Source organism: Urocitellus parryii, chromosome 11, assembly GCF_045843805.1.
Source record: "Urocitellus parryii isolate mUroPar1 chromosome 11, mUroPar1.hap1, whole genome shotgun sequence".
Lineage (NCBI taxonomy): Eukaryota > Metazoa > Chordata > Mammalia > Rodentia > Sciuridae > Urocitellus > Urocitellus parryii.
Genome location: NC_135541.1, coordinates 17,018,133 through 17,041,611, shown reverse-complemented (window position 1 = coordinate 17,041,611; position 23,479 = coordinate 17,018,133). Strand labels below are relative to the sequence as shown.

The 23,479-nt window shown below is 45.6% G+C and overlaps 1 protein-coding gene, 1 long non-coding RNA gene and 2 other non-coding genes across 5 annotated transcripts; all 4 read right to left on the bottom strand.

Moving 5' to 3' along the window:
* Positions 1-1,272: 1,272 nt before the first annotated feature.
* Rcc1 (regulator of chromosome condensation 1) lies at positions 1,273-13,856 on the bottom strand. Of its 2 annotated transcripts, XM_026391666.2 has the most exons (11): positions 13,793-13,856; positions 10,507-10,588; positions 9,689-9,754; positions 8,603-8,790; positions 8,246-8,425; positions 6,959-7,055; positions 6,722-6,844; positions 4,243-4,398; positions 3,904-4,023; positions 3,431-3,583; positions 1,273-2,310 (listed from the first exon to the last, which is right to left on the bottom strand). In XM_026391666.2, the coding sequence occupies exons 2-11, from the start codon at positions 10,577-10,579 to the stop codon at positions 2,135-2,137; spliced, it is 1,332 nt and encodes a 443-aa protein (XP_026247451.1). In that variant the 5' UTR covers positions 10,580-10,588; positions 13,793-13,856; the 3' UTR covers positions 1,273-2,134. The 2 variants fall into 2 exon arrangements, with proteins under 2 accessions (XP_026247451.1, XP_026247453.1); XM_026391668.2 differs by lacking the exon at positions 9,689-9,754.
* Positions 13,857-20,646: 6,790 nt separating this feature from the next.
* LOC113184840 (uncharacterized) lies at positions 20,647-22,707 on the bottom strand. The gene is made up of 3 exons (XR_003301052.2): positions 22,631-22,707; positions 21,628-21,656; positions 20,647-21,088 (listed from the first exon to the last, which is right to left on the bottom strand). It is a non-coding gene; the product is annotated as an uncharacterized LOC113184840 (long non-coding RNA).
* LOC113184887 (small nucleolar RNA SNORA73 family) lies at positions 21,160-21,363 on the bottom strand. Its single transcript, XR_003301059.1, has one exon. It is a non-coding gene; the product is annotated as a small nucleolar RNA SNORA73 family (small nucleolar RNA).
* LOC113184886 (small nucleolar RNA SNORA73 family) lies at positions 21,737-21,940 on the bottom strand. The gene has a single exon (XR_003301058.2). It is a non-coding gene; the product is annotated as a small nucleolar RNA SNORA73 family (small nucleolar RNA).
* Positions 22,708-23,479: the final 772 nt, after the last annotated feature.

Here is a 23,479-nt window from a genome sequence, read left to right as displayed (position 1 = left end):
AAATGTGTTATATAGTCCAATTTTCCCTACCTTAAATAATGGAAATAATTTCTTATTTGTTACAAAATTACAAACTACTCAGGCGAGGGTTATGACTCAGTGGTTGAGCACTCACTTAGCACGTACAAGACACTGGGTTCGATTCTCAGCACCACATAAAAATAAATAAATAAAATCAAGGTTAAAAAAAAAAGACATTACTCATGGAGAGTGGGAAAAACCTGTATTATTGACCTGTTAGGCTCATATAATACACAGAAAATGTTGGGGGTAAAAGAATAAACATATTTAAGGCAAAATATTCTAAAACAAAGTTCTAAATTGACTGCAATTACTGAATTAATCTCAAGTTAACATGAGATGTGGCTTACTTATGACAAAATAAATAACACTAGTCAAAAAGTAAGAAAACTAAAAAATAAATATATATATATTTTTAAAGAGAGAGTGAGAGAGGAGAGAGAATTTTTTAAATATTTATTTATTTATTTTTTTAGTTCTCGGCGGACACAACATCTTTGTTGGTATGTGGTACTGAGGATCGAACCCGGGCTGCACGCATGCCAGGCGAGTGTGCTACCGCTTGAGCCACATCCCCAGCCCTAAAAAATAAATATTAAAAAAATTCTCTCTCTAAAAAAAAAATAGTGGGCTGGTGATGTGGCTCAAGCGGTAGCGCGCTCACCTGGCATGCGTGCGGCCCGGGTTCGATCCTCAGCACCACATACCAACAAAGATGTTGTGTCTGCCGAGAACTAAAAAATAAATATTAAAAATTCTTTCTCTCTCTCTCTCTCCCTCCTCTCTCACTCTCTCTTTAAAAAAAAAAAATAGTATCTCTCCATCCATTGTATAATTTCATTTAATTAAAAAAAAAAAAGGAAAAAAAACTTGACTTGGGACTAGAGAATTCAAAGATTTATCCCATTTCTCAGTTCTGCAGCATCATAAAAAACAAAAACCAAACCAAACAAAAAACCCTCCAGTGATTCCTGAAACATAAACACCCAAACAACCATTTTCTTCTTTTTGATAGACTCTAATTGCCCCAGAGAAGCACGCGGGGAACCTTGGGACATCTTGACATCCTTTAAGCTATAACCTTGACACCAAGTTCACAGGCCTGGGCTTATTTTGCCCTTCCCAAAAGTACCTGGAACATGGCAGGTAGTCCCTTAAAAGAATAGGGTGTGTATTGAAAACAAGTGACCTGTTTTATAAAACTTTAAATTTATTCAAAGTGTTACAAGATTTCCACTCTCCCCTCCAAAATATTTTATAATTAAAAAAAAAAATCCAAAACTATTTTCACAGCCACTGTACAAGTTGCTGCTTCCTTTTCTGAGGACCAGCCTTTGCCCTTCCAACTCCTTCCCCTCTCTTCCTCCCAATATTGCTGTTCATAAAACCTTTCATCTACCCCATGCTTGGCCCAGCCCTGCCCAGCCCAGCCCAGCCCAGCCCAGCTTTCATGTCCTTGGTTGCAGGTGCGGCCCAACAAATGGGGGAATCCACAGGCAATGCCTGAGAGACAAGAGTATGCTTTGTGCTTCTGGGAGAATAGCTTTTGGCTTTTTCTTCATCAAGTGGCTCATTCGGACACCTGTTTAGAGCCAAATATTTGGCTTGGGGTTGTGCACAGGTCCTGTAGCCTTGTCTTTCCTCCAAATTCCCCCAGATATGGCTCCATGACAACTGGGTATGATGACTGTACCATCTGTTTGCCTGGGGACTGTTAGAAACACAAGACCAGAATGGGGCTTGATAAAGCCCAACTTCTCAAAGTGCAGGTACCAGGGGAAGAAGTTTTGTTTTTTTGTAGGCAAAGTCAGGGCCAGCCAGGACCACCAGAGGGTAGGGAAGTAGAAGGAAAGGTCTGACTACATAGTCTGGGATGAGCAATGTTCCTTCTGACAGACCCTCCCATCTCCCTCCCCTTTTATCCTGCAGGTCCCAGGATGATTCCAGAAAAGAGGAGGAAAGAGAGAAAAGGATTCTGCTCTGCTGATGGAAAAATGGCAGGAGACCGACAGTGCTCAGGGCTGGGGAGAGGCCTGCTGGAATCTGTAGTTGTCTCTGCTTCCCTGTTCTATAAGGGAGGGCAGGGGAAGGAGCCAGGCCCTCAGAGGCTTCATCAGCTCTGTTCCTTGTCCTTGACTAATAGGACTGTATGCTGGCCCCCGCTGGACACAGACAACACCACGCGGTTCTCCAGCTGTTTGCCAGTCATCTCCACAGGGCTCCAGGCGTCCTCATCCTGCCCTGTACCCAGCTGATAGTTGGTGCCCATACCCCAGGCAAAAACACGACCTGTAGGGGGAAAGAAATGGAGGCAGCTGTCTCCAGGATTTCTGGCTACACCTTTCCACACTGCAAAACCTGGGACATGAGGTTGAATTCTGGCCTTGGCCAACAGCAGCCAGATAAGGTCCTGTCTCTGGGAGTTCAGGGAAGTTGGGAGAAGTCAAGAAGATAATGTAAAGACTTCTTCCTGTTCCCAGGCCCTAAATGACTGGCTGCTTCCTAAATCCCTGCATCCACCCTCCATTCTCAGGACCAATTGTCATTGAGACTGCTATGGAAGTTACCCAGCTGGGAATGCCTTCCTGTACTTTCCTTCAAGAATAAAACCTTTGGGGTACAGTGCAAGCCCTCACTTCCTCAGAGGTCTTCCCAGTCTCAGATCAAGCATTTCTGCTGACTTCATTTTTCTTTTTTGGGGTATTGGGGATTGAACCCAGGGGCCCTTTACCACTGAGCCACATCCCAGCCCTTTTTATTTTTTGAGACAAGGCCTTGGCTAAATTGCTTAGGACCACACTAATTTGCTGAGGCTGGCCTCTAACTTGTGATTCTCCTGCCTCAGCCTTTTGAGTCGCTGGGATTACAGGCGGGCACCACCACAACCGGCTTGCCAGCCAGCCTTCTAGCAGCTCTCCCTTATTGTGCCCCATTACCCCTTTAGGCTTTGACATCCTTGTTGACATCCTCCTCTCCTATGCTGGCCAGGACCCTGACTACTCAGCCTGTTTTCCCCTAAGATTCTTAAGTATAACTCCATGGGAAGGTGGGACTCTGGGTCTCAATGATATCTCCTCTTTATTTTTCTCCTCTGCAGAACTAATCACTTCTAGCCAGCAGGTAATGTGGCATGCACATGTGCCTGAAGTTCTTGCACTCAGGAGGCTGAGGTGGGGGATCATTTGGGCCCAGGAGTTTCAGACTACCATGGGCAACACAGTGAGACCCAGTCTCAAATAATCTGTTTACTCATTTATATTCATCAAATCAGAGAGTTTCTGAGGGTCAGGAGCAAAGACCAATTTCTACATCTCAATTCCAGCATGATGGTAGACAGCCTGCTAGAGAGTATGATAAGAATCACAACCCACAGGCCCCAACCAGATGAGGTGTGGGGAGCCCCACTCACCATCCTTGGTCACGGCATACCCCACAGAGGCCCCACAGGCCACTGAGACGACGGTGGGCAGCCTGGAGATGAGGGTGGGTATGCTCTTCTCCTCTGCACCCTCCCCAAGGCCAAGCCGCCCATACTCAGCCCGGCCCAGGCTGTATGCTTTTCCTGTGGGAAGAGGGAGAGAGATAAGCAGTAGCAGAGGACATTCTCTGGGCAAAACAGGCAGCAGGCCAGGTGAGTCCTCATATCCTCAGGAGCCTGTCCCCACTCTCAGCATGGTCAGAAGGAGGTATGTAGTGTCCCCATTTTGGGTGAGTCCTAGGAGAATCTTCAAATAGGCCTCCAATGAACTTGTACTTGGAAGCACCAGGACGCTGGAGGACAAGGGTGACCTTTATGGACCCATGTCTGGCCCAAACTGTAGAACCGGCCCTGGTCTGGATAGGCCTAGTTTGTCTCTAACATAGAGGACTTGGAGGTCCTACCTTCTGAATCCAGACAGACTGTATGGTGCTGGCCACCAGAGAAGCACACCCAGGATTTGGTGGAATTCTTGAAGCATGTCAAGTTCTGGGGTATGAAACAAGATTCTGTGCCTGGTGTTCCTGCCATCAGGGGTAAAGGTGTTTCAGGAGATGTTTTATCAATCCCATCCCATAGTAAGGCCACCCTCACCAGGATATGAATATTCTCACTTTACAGACACAACTGTGGCTCTGAGGAATTAAGGAACTCTACAAAGGGTGCACAGTGAATAAGTGACAGAGCCAGGACTGGAACCAGGTCATTGGGCCACCCCTATGCTATGCTGCATTCAGACTCACCAAGTTGATGGTAGTTGGAAAGGCCAAAGCCATATATGTGGCCGTCTTGGGAGATGGCAAAAGTGAAATAGGCACCACAGAAGGCATCCTGGAACCTCACATGGCCCCGGGCTCCCCTAGATTTCAGCATCACACACTTGGGGACCAAGAGTCGTTCTGTAGGTAAAGCAGCCAGGGTCAGTGACAGAAGCACATGGCCTTTTTCTTCTCTGATCCTGGGCCTGTTTCTCTTATGTTTTGAAAACCGTTGGGAGGAGGCTAAGCAGGAACTCTAAACCTTATTTTACAGAAGAGGATACTAAAGCCAGTGTAAATGCTATGCTCAGATTCCCATAGTATTAGAGGTAATGTTTATGTGGAACTTACGATGTGCCAGATATTTTTCTAATTAACTTATCTATCTTCAAGCAACACAATGAAGTAAGGTTAAAGACAGGTTTAGAGACAAGGAAACTATATGGCGCAGGTCCCATAGCTAGAAGATAACAGAACAGGATTCAAACTCATGGTAGCTGGGCATGGTGGCACTTACCTGTAATCTCAGCAACTCAGGAGGCTGAAGTAAGAGGCCTGCAAGTTCAAGACCAACCTCAGCAACTTACCAAGACCCTAAGCAACTTAGTGAGACCCTGTCTCAAAAATATAAAAAGGGCTCGAGATATAGCTTAGTGGTAAAGTACAAACAACCCTAGGTTCAATCCCTAGCACCAAAAACAAACAAAAAAATCTTCCCATACCCAGGGTAGCCATCAGTGTCCAAAGTTTGAACCCCTCCCCCACCCTTTTTGGTCCATATTAGGGAATGAACCCAGGGCCTTGCACATGATAAGCAGATATGCAGGTGCTCTACCACCAAACTATATACCCAACTCCATTTTTTTAAAAATATTTTTTTTTTAGTTGTAGATGGACACAATATCTTATTTGTTTATTTTTATGTGGTGCTGGGGATTGAACCCAGGGCCTCACGCGTGCGAGGCAACACTCTTCCACTGAGCTACAACCCCAGCCCGTGGCCCCATTTTTTTTTTAAATATTTTCTTAGTTGTAAATGGATCTTTCATTTCCTTCCTTCCTTCCTTCCTTCCTTCCTTCCTTCCTTCCTTCCTTCCTTCCTTCCTTCCTTCCTTCCTTCCTTCCTTCCTTCCTTCCTTCCTTCCTTCCTTCCTTCCTTCCTTCCTTCCTTCCTTCCTTCCTTCCTTCCTTCCTTCCTTCCTTCCTTCCTTCCTTCCTTCCTTCCTTCCTTCCTTCCTTCCTTCCTTCCTTCCTTCCTTCCTTCCTTCCTTCCTTCCTTCCTTCCTTCCTTCCTTCCTTCCTTCCTTCCTTCCTTCCTTCCTTCCTTCCTTCCTTCCTTCCTTCCTTCCTTCCTTCCTTCCTTCCTTCCTTCCTTCCTTCCTTCCTTCCTTCCTTCCTTCCTTCCTTCCTTCCTTCCTTCCTTCCTTCCTTCCTTCCTTCCTTCCTTCCTTCCTTCCTTCCTTTCTTTCTTTCTTTCTATGTGGTGCTGAGGATTGAACCCAGGGCCTCACACATGCCAGGCAAGTGCTCTACCATTGAGCCACAACTGAAGCCCTCAGCCCCATTTTAAAAAAAAATATTTTATCTATTTTTAAATGGTGCTGAAGATGGAACCCAGGGCCTTGCACATGCTAGGCAAATGCTCTACCACTGAGCCACAACACCAGCCCCCCTCAGCCCTATTTTTATTTTATTTTATTTTTTAAATATTTTTTTAGTTGTAGATGGACCTTTATTTTATTAATTTATTTTTATGTGGTGCTGAGGATCGAACCCAGTGCCTCACCCATGCTAGGCAAATGCTCTACCACTGAGCTACAGCCCCAGCCCCCTCAGCCCTATTTTTTAAAAAAAACTTTGAAGGGCTGGAGATGTGGCTCAGCGGTAGCGCGCTCGCCTGGCATGCGTGCGGCCCGGGTTCGATCCTCAGCACCACATACCAACAAAGATGTTGTGTCCGCCGAGAACTAAAAAATAAATGTTAAAAAATTCTCTCTCTCTCTCTCTCTCCCTCCTCACTCTCTCTTAAAAATAAATAAATAAATAAATAAATAAATAAATAAATAAATAAATAAAATAAAATAAAAAAAACTTTGAAACAGGGTCTTGCCAAATTGCCAAGACTGGCTTTGAACTTGTGATCTTCCTGCCTCAGCCTCTGAAGTAGTTAGGAATATATGTGTGTGCCACCACACCTCACTCAAGTTTGAGTTTTTATTATTTATTTATTTATTTTCGGGGGTGGGGTGGGGGGTGCGCTGGAGACTGAACCCAGGGTCTATGTGTATGCAAGGCAAGTACTCTACCAACTTAGCTATATCCCCAACCAAGTTTTTAAAGTGTGAGATCTTAACACTACAAGTCTATTTCATGCAAGTCTGAAGCTCAAGACTCCCTCCTGCTTTTAGTCACCACAGGGGTTGGTTTGCCAAGTTACCCCACTAGATGTACTGACACTACTTACCGAGGCCCTGCCGACCACCACGGTTGGAAAATAACTCAGGTACTCGGCCTAGCTGGCCCTGCTCCCCGCAGCCCAAGGTGTAGAGGTCACCATCAGTTGTCAGCATCACCAAGTGGTCATTTCCTGAAGATGAGAGGAAGGTGGAGGATGCATGGCTTATCTGTTAGGACCAAGGCTGATCCAGCCCCAGAAGAAGGTCCTTTAGCTCCTGCCTACAGTGAATACTCCTAGACCCACCTGAGGCTACCTTTACCACTGGTGTGTCCAGCTGCACTTGCAAAGGCACCATGCTCTTCTTCATGGGCTCCAACAACCCAATCACACCATTATTGTCCTAGAAGGGAAGAAGAGAGCACTTATCAGCTAGTCCTGCCTGCCCTGTAGCAGCCACATTCAGGCTTTTAGGAGGCCACAGAGCTATCTGGTGAAGTGTAGTAAGTAGTAGCAGAAGGGATAAAGAGCAGACAGGAGCCAGGCCGCATCCTGAAATATTTATGAATGAAATCATACATGATCTGGAATTTGCAAAAAGTTGATAACTGTTGAAACTTGGTATCAAGTAGCTTGGTGTTCAATATATAATTCTAATCACTCTTAAGAAATCCTCCATAAAAATTTTAAAATAACCTTGATGAGGAAACACTCATCGGATTCCTTATTTTTTTATGAGACTTCACAATAAATACCAAGGTACCAATCTTTTTTTTTTTTTAATTTTTAATATTTATTTTTTAGTTTTTGGCGGACACAACAACATCATTGTTTGTATGTGGTGCTGAGGATCGAACCCGGGCCGCACGCATGCCAGGCGAGCATGCTACCGCTTGAGCCACATCCCCAGTCCCCCAAGGTACCAATCTTAATGCTGAAACTGTTTTTTAAACTACACTCCCTTGCCTTGGAAACACTGTGATGTGACAATTCCTGCCTCATTCCCCCAAAGCCTCTGGAAAGTAGGGAAGAGGGCTGGGAAGGGAAGAGAGAGGTTCAGGTAGGGGATGACAAGAGCAATTTCCCATATCAGCCTCAACCCAAAGGCATCTTTCACCCACTCCTTTCTCAGGACATGCACTTCATAACATCAGATTCAAGGAAAGAGCTAGAACTGTGGTCAGGCCCAGAAGAAGCCAGAGATTTGGATCTGGGCCCCAGCCCTGCCTTTTTCAACCCAAGTACAATGGTGGTAAGGAGGTTAGATAACTTTTTTGGTACCAGGGACTGAACCCAGGGGTGCTTAGTCACTGAGCAATATAGCCAGCCCTTTTATTTTTTGAGACAGGGTCTTGCTAAGTTGTTTAGGGACTCACTAAATTGCTGAGGCTGGCTCTGAACTTTTAATCTTCCTATCTCAACCTTCTGAGCCTCTGGGATTATAGGCATGCACCACCACTCCTAGCCAGTCTTTTTTGTTTGTTTGTTTGTTTGGTGCTGGGGATCAAACCCAAGACCTCATGCTTGCTAGATAAGCTCTCTTCCACTGAGTTATACCCTCACTTCCATGCAGTCTTCTAGACCCAGTCTTACCCGGAATGAACCCCACAGGAAAACACGACCATCTTCGGTGAGAGCTGCTGTGTGGCTATCTCCTGCTGACACTTGTATCACCTTCTCTTGCAGGTCCACTTTCCCAGGGACCATGTCTGAGCCCTCCACAGATGTGTCCCTTCCCAGGGCACCTTCATCATTGCAGCCGAAGGAGTAGACCTATGCCCAGGAAGCCCCCATTAGTGCAAGATCTGGTCTCAATCCACTCTCATTTAGGCCATTCCTTGCTTGGCTAGCCAGCTCCATCTCCACAGTGAAATGTATATAGCTTAAAGCTCCTGTCCCAACCCTAGCCCATCCCCCCAACCCCAGGCACTGCCCAATCCCCCAGCCTACCTGGCCACTTTTGCTCAGACACACGGTGTGCATGCCCCCAGCCTCAACCTGCACAACATCCTCTGGAATGGGCACCAGGGCAGGCTTCTTCCTCTCCATAACATTCTCACCTAGGCCCAGCTGGCCCACGTCGCCCTGGCCCAGTGTCAGCACCAAGCCTGGTTCTGTGTTGTGGGACCTGTGTGAGACTGAGGGGTGGAGAAGATAGCCCCTGAGTGGGCAGGATGATAGGAGAGAGGGAGGTCATTTCATGGACTCTGGCATCAGGAATCAATCTTGAACCTGGGTTTAAGCCCCTGCTCTGTAATAAGTCATTAGTATGACATTCTTGAGACTAAGTTTCCTCATCATCTCAAAGAGTTTCTGTGAAGATTAAAAGCTGAGCACATTATTAATGTGACAATAAGGAAATAGAAACAAGGAGACCTCATTCTGTGAAATGAATCTTGGTGAGGAGGGGAAGAGGACCATGACGACTCAAGATAGTTTTCCTGATTAGCCTAGGTTGTCTGTCAGAAGTCACAGTGCTAACAGCTGGGGCTCAGATAATGTCTACCCTTTACTGACTGCTTACTCTACCTTTGACTTGCTCTGCAGATTTTCCATATTTAGGATCCTGTGTTACAGAAAAGGGAAGAGAGCAACCTAAGAGGTTCAATAATCTTCCCAGAGTCATAAGGCAATTTAGCAGTCTGCACTAAAACCAAGGGAGACTACATGGATTGGAGCAGACACCAGCTTCTACCCTAACCCTCCTCCATCCCCAGGCTGTGATTTTCAACTTCTGGATATATTCTCAGAGGAAAACTGACCACTCTAACCCTATGGGGCAGCACACTGGCAGTTGAAGAGGAAGAGGCAGGCCACAGAACCATCTGCAGTGAGGTTTGTGCCCACCAGTGGGCGGCACAAGGCCCTCTGCTAGCCAATGGAGGCCTCGGCAGCCCCAGACAGCCAATAGCGTCCAGCCTCTCCTCCAGGTGTGTGGCCATGGCCCCCAGGGCCACGGGGGCTGCGCAGAGAGTGCACTGAGCAGGGAGCCACCTGGGTGGGTTTTCTGGTCAGGAGGGCTCAGCCTGTAGGCACCTTGGCAGGAGCGGGCGCTGGGACCACGGCGGGAGGCAGTGGCCCTCACTGCTTTGTTACGAGAGTCTGCAAAAGACAGACACTGTCTGAGTGTGGGTTCACATACCCTCTTCCCAGATAGGGGGTGGCTTTCTCCTGTTCCTGCCCCACTTTAGGATCTCAGAAAAAAGAAAACCAGGGATTCCTCTCTCAAATGCTGCCAGGACATTGTCTCATTTAATCATTTAATCCTCACAACAACAGCCCAGAGATCAGTGATGTTCTCATCTCCATTTTATGAAGTGGGTAACCCAAGCTCAGTCAAGTTTTAACTTGCCTATGGTTACACATCTAGAAAGTGGCAGGACTTGAACCTACTATGGAAATCAGTGGTCCTGATCAAAATACATTATTGCCTGGAGCAAAATTCTAAGATTGACTGATTGATTGTGTGTGTGTATGTGTGTACTGAGGATTAACCCAAGGGCACTTTACCACTGAGCTATATCCCCAGTTCTTTTTATTTTTTGAGACAGGATCTTGCTAACTTGCTGAGGGTATAATAAATTGCTTTAGGTTGGCCTTAAACTTGCAATCCTCCTGCCTCAACATCCCAAATCACTGGAATCACAGGCGTGCACCACCACATTGGGCTGTCAGCCCAGTTTTTATTTCCTTGAGGATGAGATTCAATGAGCTATAGGAGACCCTCCAGCTGGGTGTGGGGTCCCTGGACATCCAAGCCTCTCATCTTTCAGGGAGGAAGGAACCCAGTCCCAGGTTCCTTGGGTTCTAAGAGGCTATCCACAAGCAGAAAGAAGAGGCCACAGCCAACTTACCCTTTACTTTCTTGCTTTTGGGGATGGCATCTTCTGGGGCTGACCTTCTCTTAGCTATGCGCTTGGGTGGCATCTTCCTATCCTGAAAAACCCAGCCAAATACTACCTGTTAGACATGGCAAACATTTTCCTGTGCTAATTATGCATTATTTATCAAAACCCCTAAGCAGCTGGGGATGTAGCTTAGTAGTAGAGCACTTCCCTAGCAGGTACAAGGCCCTGCATTCTATCCCCAATGCCGAAGAACAAGAAGAAGAAGAAGAAAAAAAAAAAGGTGGGGATATAGCTTAGTGGTAGAGTCCCCTTGGTTTCAACGCCCAGTACCCCTTCCCCCACACAAAATGAAAGGGTCAACTCAAGGCAGACCATGATACAGGAAGGGGGCTAACACAGCCTGGCCAGGCCTTCTAGACTCAGGGTCTTGCTTGCTAGACTCAGGAACTGAAGAATCTCTTTGTGTGAACGTCCCCAAGAGTGAAAGGAGGAGGGCTTTCATGTAAACCAACATTTGCTGAGTTGCAATTATGCCAGGCACAGAGCTGGCACACTTCACACCAGGAATTCCTCCCCAGACCCCCAATGAGCTTAGCTAAATAGAAGGTACAGAGAGTAGAAGTCAATTGAGAAAGAGGAGGTTGAGAGCAGAGAGAAGACAATGAGGCAGCTGGAGCTTCTTTCTAGGTGGGCTGGTGACAGATCCAGACAATGGGTACAGCTCCCTGCTGTGGTAGAAAGCACACAGGCTTTAGTTTCACAGACCTGAGTTGCCTATGAGCCCCAGAGGCAGGGTTGCGAAGGAGTGGGCACCTTCTAAAAGGTGAAGCCCTCTGCCTGTTACCTGCCAGCATATCCTCAACTGTGCAAATCAGTTCTTTCTACAGATTACCTCCCTTACACTGTTCTGGGGATCTAACCCAGGCCCCTAAGCAAGTTAAGCATGAGTTCTTCTACTGAACTATACCGACAGCACCTGAGTGTTTTCTTTTTCTGCTTCTTTTTTTCAATCTGGGGACTGAACCCAGGTGTGCTATACTATTGAGCTATATCCCCCACTCCTTGTTTTATCTGATCTAAGTTGCTTAGGATCTTGCTATATTACTGATATTGGCCTCAAACTTTCAATCCTTCTGCCAGGGCCTCCTGAGTCACTGGGATTACAGAGTGTGCTACCACACCCAGCTCTGCAAGTTTTCTTAACCTGAGTCTAGACTGGGAACAAGGATTTGTCTTTTGTCATCATGTTCACATTCCCACTTTCTATGCTCTACCTTCCATCTTCAAGTTTACAGTTAAGGAGAAGAGTGAAACACAGTCACAAATAATTAAGTCAGATACAGAGTCAGTGTATACTAATGGGTACCTATAATGCTCCAACCTTTTCTAGAGTGCCCTGAGGTAAGAGTTATTACTCCACTATTATAGATAAAGGAGATGAGGCTCAGAGAAAGGTGCCCTAGACCACACAGAGGGGGGATGGAAATCCAGGTCTTCTGACCATTCCCCACCCAGGGCCAGAGCCTCCCCCACCTTAGTTTCCTCACTTGTTGATTGAAGTGGGTAGGCACACCAGTATAGTCAGTCTAGCAGGATCCTGGTGTTCCTGCTACAATTCCCACCACATCCTGGTTTCAGCAATGGAAAACCAAGCACTCTGGGACCATAGCAGCTGTCTCCTCCCTCCTCCACACCAGGAAGCAGAACTTGCCTGCCAGACTCAGGGGCTGAAGAATCTCTTTGTGTGAAAGGTCCCCAGGAGGAAAGGGAGGAGGGCTCCCATGTCAACAAACATTTGCTGAGTTGTTCTTATGCCAGGCACAGAGCTGGCATATTTCACACCAAGTGTTCCTCTCTGTGGTCCTCTTAGTATACAGAGCTGTGCTTGGGCCTCCCTGATCCTTTTTCCCTGGGGAAAGGGACCATAGCTTTCACCAGATGTTAGCGCCACTGTTTTATGGAAATTTTAGGACACTAGAAATCCTCATCACATACAACTTACACATTTTAGATATAAGAAACTAAGGTTCAGGGGAATTGGGTGGGTAGCCCAATGGCAACAGATTCCTGTTCTTGTGTTGTCTGTAACTGAAACTTAATGATTAACTCTTAATTCATCTTTCCAAGCTCCACTCTCATGCCCTTCTTTGGGGAAACATTCCCTGCCTCCTCTACCACATGCAGTGTTCCTTGGTCCTGTATTCTAAGTAGTCCCATCAAGACTCTGCTGTACCAGAGCTGCTTCAGTCCTCAAATCACCTGTGGTCTTGATCACAACACTCACCCATACATTTATGTCTTTGTATGTGCTGTGTACCCTGCCTGGATTCCCTGACCCCACCACCTCACTTGGCCTCCACAGTTCAATTAAAACCCAGTCAAGAGTCACCTCACCTGGAAAGCTATCCCTGCCCCTCCTGAGCAGGGTTGATGGGTCTCTCTTTGGGGTCCTGTTAACACTCCATATGTTCCACTAAAGCTAGGGCACACAGTCACACATGGTTGAAGTTCAATTAATTTTTCTGATGAATGACTTGCCAGCAGCAGTGCTCTGGGTGCCAGGGGCATACTTTTGTGACCACACGGGACCATAACTGTGGACACTCACAAAGTCTCTCCCAGGGATGTAAAGGCCACATGGGATTTTTCACCATTGTTGTCCAGCACTTCAAGAGCGGCACAGAATGGATGGCCAGCAAATAATTTGTTCACAGACTTAACTGATGCGGAGTTCTGGGCACACCTCTCTAACGCGCCAACAGTTGAGGAGATGCCTGTTGACGTTGAGGTTCCTGTCCTTGCAGCGGGGCCTCACCACCCCAACCTTGGGCTTCTAAAGCAGACCCTTCCGGGGCCGAGTTCCCCCAGTAGTGCAAACCGCATTCTCCAAACGAACGCAGGACAAAACCACTCTCCCTGTAGCGGAGACGCAGCCCCAGCCCGGCGGCCGCCCAGCCGCGAGGCACGCGGGTCGGCGCGTCGGGGGCCCGCGAGGTCGCCGCGGCCACGAGCAGTCTTCCGCACCCGGGCCGTTTGAATCTCCCGCCCGCTCTGGCGCCGCGGCGGAGGGGCTGCGCGGCCCCGGCTCGGGTGAGGCGGGGCCCAGTTGGCCGCCCAAGGGGCCGGAGCACGCGCGCCCACACCGCGTCTCGCTGCCACCCGCTTCGCGTGGGCCGGCATTGCGCGACTCCGGCGGGCGCGAGCAAGCAACGACCTAGGTCACCGCGCTCCGCGGGGCCGCCTCACGCGCTTCCCTCCCCCGGGACTCTCCGAACGTCTCCGGGCGACCTACCTTGGTGCGGGTCGGCTACAACGAACTCCAGTGATCACCGGCCGAGCCGCGAACTGCCCCGGAGCATGCGCTCTGCAGGCCTCCGGCCCCGACCCTGGCCAGAAAGGAAAACAAAGCGCCCGGCGGCCCCTGGCGGCCACCCCAGAAAGTGCGAGTGGCTCGCTCCCTGAGTAGGGAGCTTTGACCAGGCTCCCTCACCTGGCCTAGCTATAGGGGTTGTGTATTTCAGAAGCCCCAAATTGGGACAAGTGGATTGACAACCGAGCGACCGGAGTGACTACTTGAATCCAGGTTTGTTTGGGAAAATCTGATGCGTAAGGGTCTGTACGGAGAAAAAAGTGATCTTTTGTCTCTGGGGAGGATGAGAAATCATTTTCAGTAGCCACACAGGGTTATGACAAGAGTTTGCACAGAGCCCTTTGACTCAGCAGTGGCCTTCCAAGTCTAGGAGTACAAGGCATTATGGGAGAAGCAACACTTGCAGTAATAGCCAGGAAAGCTCAGGGATGTAGTTCGAAACTGTCATATAGATGGGGGCAGTGGATGCCCTGTGGGAGTGACTGATGATGGATGGTGGGTCTTGTGTGTCTTTGTAGTAGTACAGCCCCTGTTCTGGGGCAATGGGGAACTAGGGGAGGGATCTGGGCTCCCATTGACATGGAACAGTTTTGAGAACAATGTGGAAAAGAAGAGCCAAGAAAGAGGGGAGCAAGAAGAAGGAGGGAGACCAGAAAAAAAGATGGGGTGTGAATTGGGCTTGGGAGTTGAAGATGTGAAGCATCAAGCATAATATTCTTTCTTGGCAACACATCCTTTTTCTTTAGGTTGCAAACAAAGTTCTTCAGGATTTCAGGTGTGCCCTGAGGTGACCTCTCAGGGGCCACTTTGCGTCTTGGGATTTCTCAGGTCAGAGTATCAGAGTAAAATACTGAAGAAGAGTATTTTCTGTGTTATACATTAACTCCAAAAACTTTCTGGGGGCTACAACATGATCAACATGACTTCTCTCACAGAGCTACACCCTCATCCCCAGATGAACTTTTTTTTTTTCTTTTGGTACCAAGGATTGAACTCAAGGGCACTCGACCACTGAGCCACATCCCAGCCCTATTTTGTATTTTGTTTAGAGACAGGGTCTCACTGAGTTGCTTAGGGCCTCGCCATTGCTGAGGCTGGCTTTGAACTTGCAAGTCGCCTGTCTTAGCCTCCCAAACTGGTGGTATTACAGGAGTGCGCCACTGCTCCTGCCCCAGAGGGACATTTTTTTTTTTAAAAAGAGAGAGTGAGAGAGGAGAGAGAGAGAGAGAGAGAGAGAGAGAATTTTTAATATTTATTTTTTAGTTCTCAGCGGACACAACATCTTTGTTTATGTGGTGCTGAGGATCGAACCCAGGTCGCACGCATGCCAGGCGAGTGTGCTACCGCTTGAGCCACATCCCCAGCCCCAGAGGGACATTTTTGATGAGTATTTTCCAACTGAATTTTTCCTACTATGCAGTGCCCACCCCAAAACACTTCCCTGCCTTCAGAGTCTCTTACCTGTTCAAGTTTACCTCTGCCTCCATCGTGAACTCCTTTTTTGGATGATATACTGTGAAATTTCTCCAAGTTTTTACCCTGGGATCTCTGATCTCTCTGTCTTCTGTCTTCAAGATCTTCTCATTCACTTAGCTTTAATTGTAAAAAGGGTTATTACCTATTTTGTTAACTACAGAAACATCCATGGGCATTGGCTCATTTGTTCCTCAAAAAACTTCATGAGTGGGGCTGGGGTTGTGGCTCAGTGGTAGAGCACTAGCCTAGCATGTGCAAGGCCCTGGGTTCGATTCTCAGCACCACATAAAAAAAAAAGATATTGACAACTACAACTAAAAAATAAATATTAAAAAAAAAACTTCATGAGTTGGAAAATGAAATTCAAAGAGGTTAAGTAAGTTCCCTAGGGTCATCACAAAACTGGTGGAAGGAGACCTAGCTCTTAAGGATAGGCCATCACATTTTTTGTGGTCCTGGGGATCAAACTCAAGGCCTTATGTGAATCAGGCAACCTCTGTACCATTGAGCTACATCCCCAGCCATGGGCTATCACCTTTTAATTGACATGTCAGCCCATTTGGGCTGGTTCTGATGTCTACCCCAAGTTACCACCCTGCATCTCTATTTAGAAGACCCAACATTTTTCTTAGTAAGTTTCTTAGGCTGCTTTAAACTTGCCATCTTCCTAACTCAGCCTCCCAAGTTACTGGGATTATAGGTGTGTGTTATGCCCAGCAACTCAATATATATATTTTTTTTTGTACCAGGGCTTGAACCCAAGGGCACATTGTGACTGAGCCACATCTCCAGTTCCTCTTTTAAATTTTATTTAGAGACAGGTTCTCTCCAAGTTGTTGAGGCTGGCTTTGAATTTGTAATCCTCCTGCCTCAGCCTCTCAAGCCACTGAGACTACAGGCATGTGCCACTGTGCCCCACACAACTCAATTCAGTACTTTCCCATGGATTTAGACTCCCTCCCCCAACTTCCAATCAATATTAGGGTTCTCTGAAAAGTATAGGTTTAAAACCTTGTTTTTTCTTTTTTTTTTTTCCATTTCTGCTCCTCTTGTCTAAAACTGTCCTTCTGGCCTCTCCTCTAATTCATTGGTGCTGAGGATTGAAGTTTGAACCCAGGGCCTTGGGCATGCAAAGCAAGCACTCTACCAACTGAGCTATATCCCCAGCCCCTCAACAAGTACTTCTTTAGAGCTGTGCTTGGAACACAAGGCTACAAATGCCCTGAGCTGTAAATTTTCTTTTTTTTTTTTTTAAAGAGAGTGAGAGAGGAGAGAGAGAGAATTTTTAATATTTATTTTTTAGTTCTCGGCAGACACAACATCTTTGTTGGTATGTGGTGCTGAGGATCGAACCCGGGCCACATGCATGCCAGGCGAGCGCGCTACCGCTTGAGCCACATCCCTAGCCCCAATTTCGTATTTCTTTATCACCTGCTACACTACTCTGAAAGTGCCCATTATTCATTTCCACTCTCTCACCTTTACCTGGGCTATTCCCTCTACTAGGGTGCCTTTCTTCATGCATATATATATATATATATATATATATATATATATATATATATATATATTTTGGTACTGGGGATTGAACTCAGGGGTACTCAACCACTGAGCCACATCTGCAGCCCTATTTTTGTATTTTTGTTTAGAGTTTCACTAATTTGCTAAGCATCACCATTGCTGAGGCTGGCTTTGAACTCTGGATCCTCCTGCCTCAGCCTCCAGAGCCGCTGGGATTACAGGCATGTACCACTGTGCTTGGCTCTGACTACCTGAATTCTTGATACAAGTATGTGTATATACACACCCGCATATATACATTTGGCCATAATGGAGATTAAACCCAGTAAGTATATATGTATGTACATATGTATATAAGCACACATATGTATATACATATAATTTTATTTATTGGTGGTACTGGGGATTGAACCCTGGGGTGTTCTACACTGAGTTACATCCTAAGCCTTTTTTCTTCTTTTAAATTGAGATAGGTCTCAGTAAATTGCCCAGGGTGGTGGACTCAGACTTGCAGTCTTCTTATGTCAGCTTCCAGAGCAGCTGGGATTACATGCATGTGGCGCCACTCCAGCCTGAATCCTTCATTCATATATAATATATATAAATATGTATTTATTTTAATGTTTCATAGTTCATTTTACTATTTTTCTTTCTACATTTTTTCTTATTATTTTAAAATATTTTTTAGTTGTAGTTGGACACAGTACCTTTATTTCACTTATTTATTTTTATATGGTGCTAAGGATCGAACCCAGTGCCTGAAGCATGCCAGGCAAGCACGCTACCACTTGAGCCACATCCCCAGCCCTCTTTCCACATTTTTTATTGGTGCATTATCATTGTACATAATGAGATTTCTTGTTACTTTTTTTTTTTTTTTGTACCAGGGATTGAACCCAGGGTCACTTAACCATTGAGCCACATCCCCAGCCCTTTAAATTTTTTTTTTTTTTTTAAAGAGAGAGAATTTTAATATTTATTTTTTTTTTAGTTTTTGGCAGACACAACATCCCTGTTTGTATGTGGTGCTGAGGATCGAACCCGGGCCACACGCATGCCAGGCGAGCGCGCTACCGCTTGAGCCACATCCCCAGCCCCTAATTTTTTTTTTTTTTGAGAGAGAATTTTATATATATTTATTTAGTTAAGTTTTCGGCGGACACAACATCTTTGTTTGTTTGTGGTGCTGAGGTTCGAACCTGGGCCGCACGCATGCCAGACTACCGCTTGAGCCACATCCCCAGCCCCTAAAAAATTTTTTTGAGAGAGTCTCACTAAGTTGCTTAGGGCCTAGCTAAATTGTTGAGGCTGCCTTTGAATTTGTGATCCTCCTGCCTTAGTCTCCTACACCACTGGGATTACAGGTTTACACCATTGTGTCCAGCAACAGAATTTTTCATATCTTTTAAGGCCCAATTCAGTCCTACTTCCATTAAGACTTATTGGGCCCACATAACTTTATCTCTGAATCAAACATCAGCTTTAATTTCTTTCACACTCTATCACTATTTTATTGAATGTGAACCATAAATAAAACCTATCCAGGGACTGGGGATGTGGCACAAGCGGTAGCATGCTTGCCTGGCATGCACGGGGCGCTGGGTTCTATCCTCAGTACCACATAAAAATAATATAAAGATGTTGTGTCCAAAGAAAACTAAAAAATATTAAAAACTTAATTGAACTTGACCCAGAAGTGCAGAGATGATAAGAGTGATGGAATTCAAAGTTATTATGGGTTGGGGATGTAGTTCTGTGGTGGAGCACTTGCCCAGGTTGTACAAGATCCTGGTTTCAAGCTGGGCATGGTGGTGCACACCTGTAATTCCAGCAGTTTGGGAGGCTGAGGCAGGAGTTCAAAACCAGCCTTGTTGGGCTGGGGATGTGGCTCAAGCGGTAGTCAGCCCCACATACAAAGATGTTGTGTCCACCAAAAACTAAAAAATAAATATTAAAAAAACATATTAAATATTAAAAAATATTAAAAAGACAGCCTTGTCAAATTAGTAAGGCACTAATGCAACAATGAGACCCTGTCTCTAAATAAAAAGAAGAGGGGGTACTAGGGATGTGGCTGAGTGGTTAAATGCCCCAGAGTTCAATTTCTGGTACCAAAAAGATTCTGGTTTCCATTCCCAACAAGCAAAACCCCCCAAAATATCCTGCCCCCTCAAACAATGTCACTAGGTAGCAGGGATTGAACCCAGAGGCGTTTTACCACTGACCTACATCCCACCCCTTTGTATATTCTGAGACAGGGTCTTAAGTTGTTTAATGCCTCACCCATTGCTGAGGCTGGCCTCAAACTTGTGATCCTGCTGTTTCTCAAGCCACTGGAATTACAGGTGGGGCTGGCATGGTAGTGCATGTCTATAATCCCAGCAACTCAGAAGTTGGAGGGAAGAGGATCTCAAATTCAAGGGCAGTCTCAGCAATTTAGCCAGATCCTGTCTCAGGGGTTAGGTGCCCTTAAATTTAGTCCCCATGTGGGGAAGAGATGAGGGAACTGAGATAGTCTTCCATGGTCACCACAGCTGATGGTGAAATCAAACCCACTCAAATAACAATACACTCAGAAAATGCCCAGAAGAGCCAACTAGAAATTCTAGTGTTGCAAGCTGACCTTTACAACAGTAGGGCTTAGAGAACATAGATGTCTCATACTTCCTCAGGAGAAAAATGCACTGTACCCCAGCACTGTAGTCACCAAGTGAATGAAAAATTTAAAGCCCTCAATAATCTACTGTTGGGCTGGGGATGTGGCTCAGCGGTAGCGCGCTCGCCTGGCGTGCGTGCGGCCCGGGTTCGGTCCTCAGCACCACATACCAACAAAGATGTTGTGTCCGCCGAGAACTAAAAAATAAATATTAAAAATTCTCGCTCTCTCTCCTCTCTTAAAAAAAAAAAAAATAATCTACTGTTGAGAAAAACCAGTGCATTCCAGTAGTTGCTCAACTAAGTTGAACTAAGGAATGTCCTCCAATAGAAGACTCATCTGGCTTCCTCAAAAAACAGGAAATTGGTAGCCACCTACAGAGAATCCTCAGGCAGTTGTATTTGGTCAGCCTTTCTCAATAACTTATGAAAGCAGAAATATGTACCTAGATGGCACAAATGCTACTAGTCTGATTTTGAGGCACTGGGGATAAAATTTAGTACCTCATATATGCTAGGCAGTAACTGCACCTCTGAATTATGAGAAATTATCTTAATTGGGGGGGGGTAAATCACTTCTACTGCTGCCATGGTAGTTTAACCATGTGTTAACTGGCACCTACCCTCAAAGCTCTTCCCTGATGAACTCAGGGATGGCTGACAAATACAATTCACACAACCAAACCTGTTCCTAGTGACCTCAAATCTTACCTTCTAGATGGTTTCCCTCTGGTCCATCTGATCTTCCCACACTGCTGGCAACCAGTGCAGATACTTGACCAGGCTTCCATTGTGACTTAACTTTCTAACATGATGAAGCAGGCCAACAATTTCAAGCTCTCAGGAAGGAGCATAGAGCAAGTACACTAGCTGTACACATGGACTATTCATCTCTTAAGCTGTTTTTTTCATACATGGGTGGGGAGAGATGTATAAAAACATGTATTTTCCCAAGAAATAAATGGTAGAAGAGAAAAACCTGGGACTTGATCTTGTGACCTTATACTACTTTTGAGTTAACCCCACAGTGAAATCTAACTTAGTTAACCAGCACCATTCAATTTGGCTGAAGCCCAACAATGCTGCATGAAAAAGAACCACACAAACATGCAGTCACATTTATTTCAATTCACAAGTTTTTTTATTTCAATCCACATTAACTTGCCTCAGATATCTGTTAGATATATTACAAACAGTATAAAACGGAAATCATAATGAATTTTGCTTAAGACATATCAACATGTGCTTCTGCAGTCCATTTGTTAGAAAACATGACTGGTCTTGTTTGGAATTTGGAAAATGCCAAATATTCTTAGTCACCATGACAAATTTTAACTTCACCCCCCGTGCTTTCTTAAATTCCTTAATTTCCAGGAATACTTGGTGAACTGGGTAGCCTTTGTCAGCAGTCAAGGTTTAAATCTGGGATAACAATTGTCTAGGAATGCAAATTCCATTAAGAGATGATTTTCAAACTCTTAAGAATTACCATCCTTATGTCTGATTAAAGGATCCCAAACCAAGTTATCAGGTTACCAGCTGAAGTTGAATATTGCTCTTCTTCTCCTGAATGAAAATAAACTCAAGATTAGAATCCCGAAGATCTTAGTCTAATAAAAAATTTTTAGTATGCTAGATATTGTTTCCTGCATGGTTTGTCTCCTCAGTCATAGTCCACAGACTCTGAGAAGTCGTAGGAATATGCAGGTGCAGACACAAAGCCCAGCTTCATCTCCAACGTTGTGGAAAAGGACTGTACATCATGGGGCAGAGCCCTATGCTCCCCTATGCCACCTGGACAGAGCCCGGGGAGAGTGACCTCCCGAGAGTATCCACGTTGGAATGCTTGAGTACTGTGGAGTTTGGAATACCTAACAAATGCCAACAGTCCTAACATCCTTATGTGCTTTAATATTTCTCACCTCTGACCATACCTGTAGATAGATTGAAACTGCTTTTAGTGAATCCCAAACTAGTCTTTGAACTCCATTTTAAGTCTTTTCACTTTTAAATAGAACCCTCTCCTCAAAGACATAAAATGTGATACCTTAGCAATCTTCACAAACATGAGCATACATTGTTAAAAACAATCATCGGCTACTTACCCAAGCAAGAAGTATTTGGAATCATGAATCTGCAAAACAAAGCATTCACTTATCAATACAGTAAAAGGTTAAAGCAGGTCCACCATAAACAAGGGACTAATCAAAAATATTTTGTCTCCTGCATGGTTTGTCTCCTCAGTCATAGTCCACAGACTCTGAGAAGTCGTAGGAATATGCAGGTGCAGACACAAAGCCCAGCTTCATCTCCAACGTTGTGGAAAGGGACTGTACATCATGGGGCAGAGCCCTATGCTCCCCTATGCCACCTGGACAGAGCCCGGGGAGAGTGACCTCCCGAGAGTATCCACGTTGGACCGTCACTGTAATTCATTTAACTTACAAAACACTGTACCAATTATCAGTTTCTAGTTGATAGCGGCACTGGGTTCAATCCCCAGCCCCACAAAGATAGAAAAAAAAGTAAGTCATCTCCTAATTAACCGATCAAATACTTAGTATCGCTAAACTGCCCCAATAATAAAAAAAAAATTGTAGGGCTACAAGAAGCCTGCCACGAAACTTTTTTCTTGCATACTTCGAAACCAGGGCCTTGCATGTGCGAGGCGAGCGCTCTACCGCTGAGCCACAACCTTAGCCCTGAATACATCTTTTCCTTTCATGCCTTTATTTAGTTCTTTTTAAAAATATGGTGCTGGGGATCGAATCCAGTGCCTCACGCATCCTAGGTAAGCGCTCCGCCATGGAGCCACAACCCCAGCCCGAAATTTGGAAAAATTTTTAAAACGGATAGGGAACGAAACGTCTATATGCAATTCTTTTCCGGATCATGTACCAGGCAGCAATTAACACCCGGATAGCAGTCCTTAAAAACTTCTGGGGCTGCGCGGCCCACATCCTGCTCAGCCCCATCGCATGCCTAAATGTAGTTTGAGTGGATGCAGCTAAAGGCAATCCCTCTAAATAACACGATCTTCAGGGAATGTTGAACGCCTACCCAAAGTAACAGATCAGGCCGAGGAACCACGCGGGTAAAAGCACTTACCAACTCAAACAGCGCTGAATGGTAGAGTAGCTCCAAAAGACCGACTACCCCAAAGCATCTCTATTTATACCCAGGAGGGACCGGAAGTCGAGGTAGGCATATTGCGCCTGCGCAACGACTAGCATATGGGCATTGGAAATTCGCTAAGGCTGCTGGGATCTACTGAGGTTAAACTACAGTCCTACCGGGATTTTAGGCTTCTCGCGATACTAGAGCCCTCCCGCGGGATCTTGCTGGGTAATGTAAGTTATAGAAACAAGTTTGTGGGTGTGTAGCTGGAAACTTTCCTAAGAAATAGAAAGTTTACTTCTCGAAAGTTTACTTCAGTTGGTTCGTTCTGTCTGTAGAGAAACTGGCACATAAACGAATAGGAACAACTATGCAAAATAGGAAAAGAAAAACACAAGAAGTCTCAAAAGGAATTGGATCTGTCCTTTCGCATGTGAAAGAAACATTTGATTTATACTGGAAAGAATTGCTTCTATATGAATTGACTAAAATGAAATACTACCTATACACAATAATGGGTATGTAATTAATGGCAGTGAACTGAAAAACTCGTTAAAATGGAGGTTGAAGGTGTATTTCAGTGGTTGGGTAGGGGCCTGGATTTGATTCCTATTATGAGGTGGGTTGGGGGAAAAAACCCAAAGAAACAAACAACAACAACAAAAAACCCCATCTGGGGCTGGGGATGTGGCTCAAGCGGTAGCACGCTCGCCTGGCTGGGTTCGATCCTCAACACCATATAAAAATAAAATAAAGATATTGTGTCCACCTAAAACTAAAAAACAAAACAAAAAAAATCTGGTTAATATGGTAAATTTTTTTATGCATATACCACACACA

Excerpts from the sequence above, each read along its gene's own strand:
- Rcc1 (XM_026391666.2), bottom strand. The coding sequence starts at position 10,579 with ATGCCACCCAAGCGCATAGCTAAGAGAAGGTCAGCCCCAGAAGATGCC. Across the intron at positions 9,755-10,506 it reads CAAAAGCAAGAAAGTAAAGG|ACTCTCGTAACAAAGCAGTG; the intron begins GTAAGTTGGCTG and ends TGTCTTTTGCAG. Across the intron at positions 3,584-3,903 it reads AGTCTGTCTGGATTCAGAAG|GAAAAGCATACAGCCTGGGC; the intron begins GTAGGACCTCCA and ends CTCTTCCCACAG.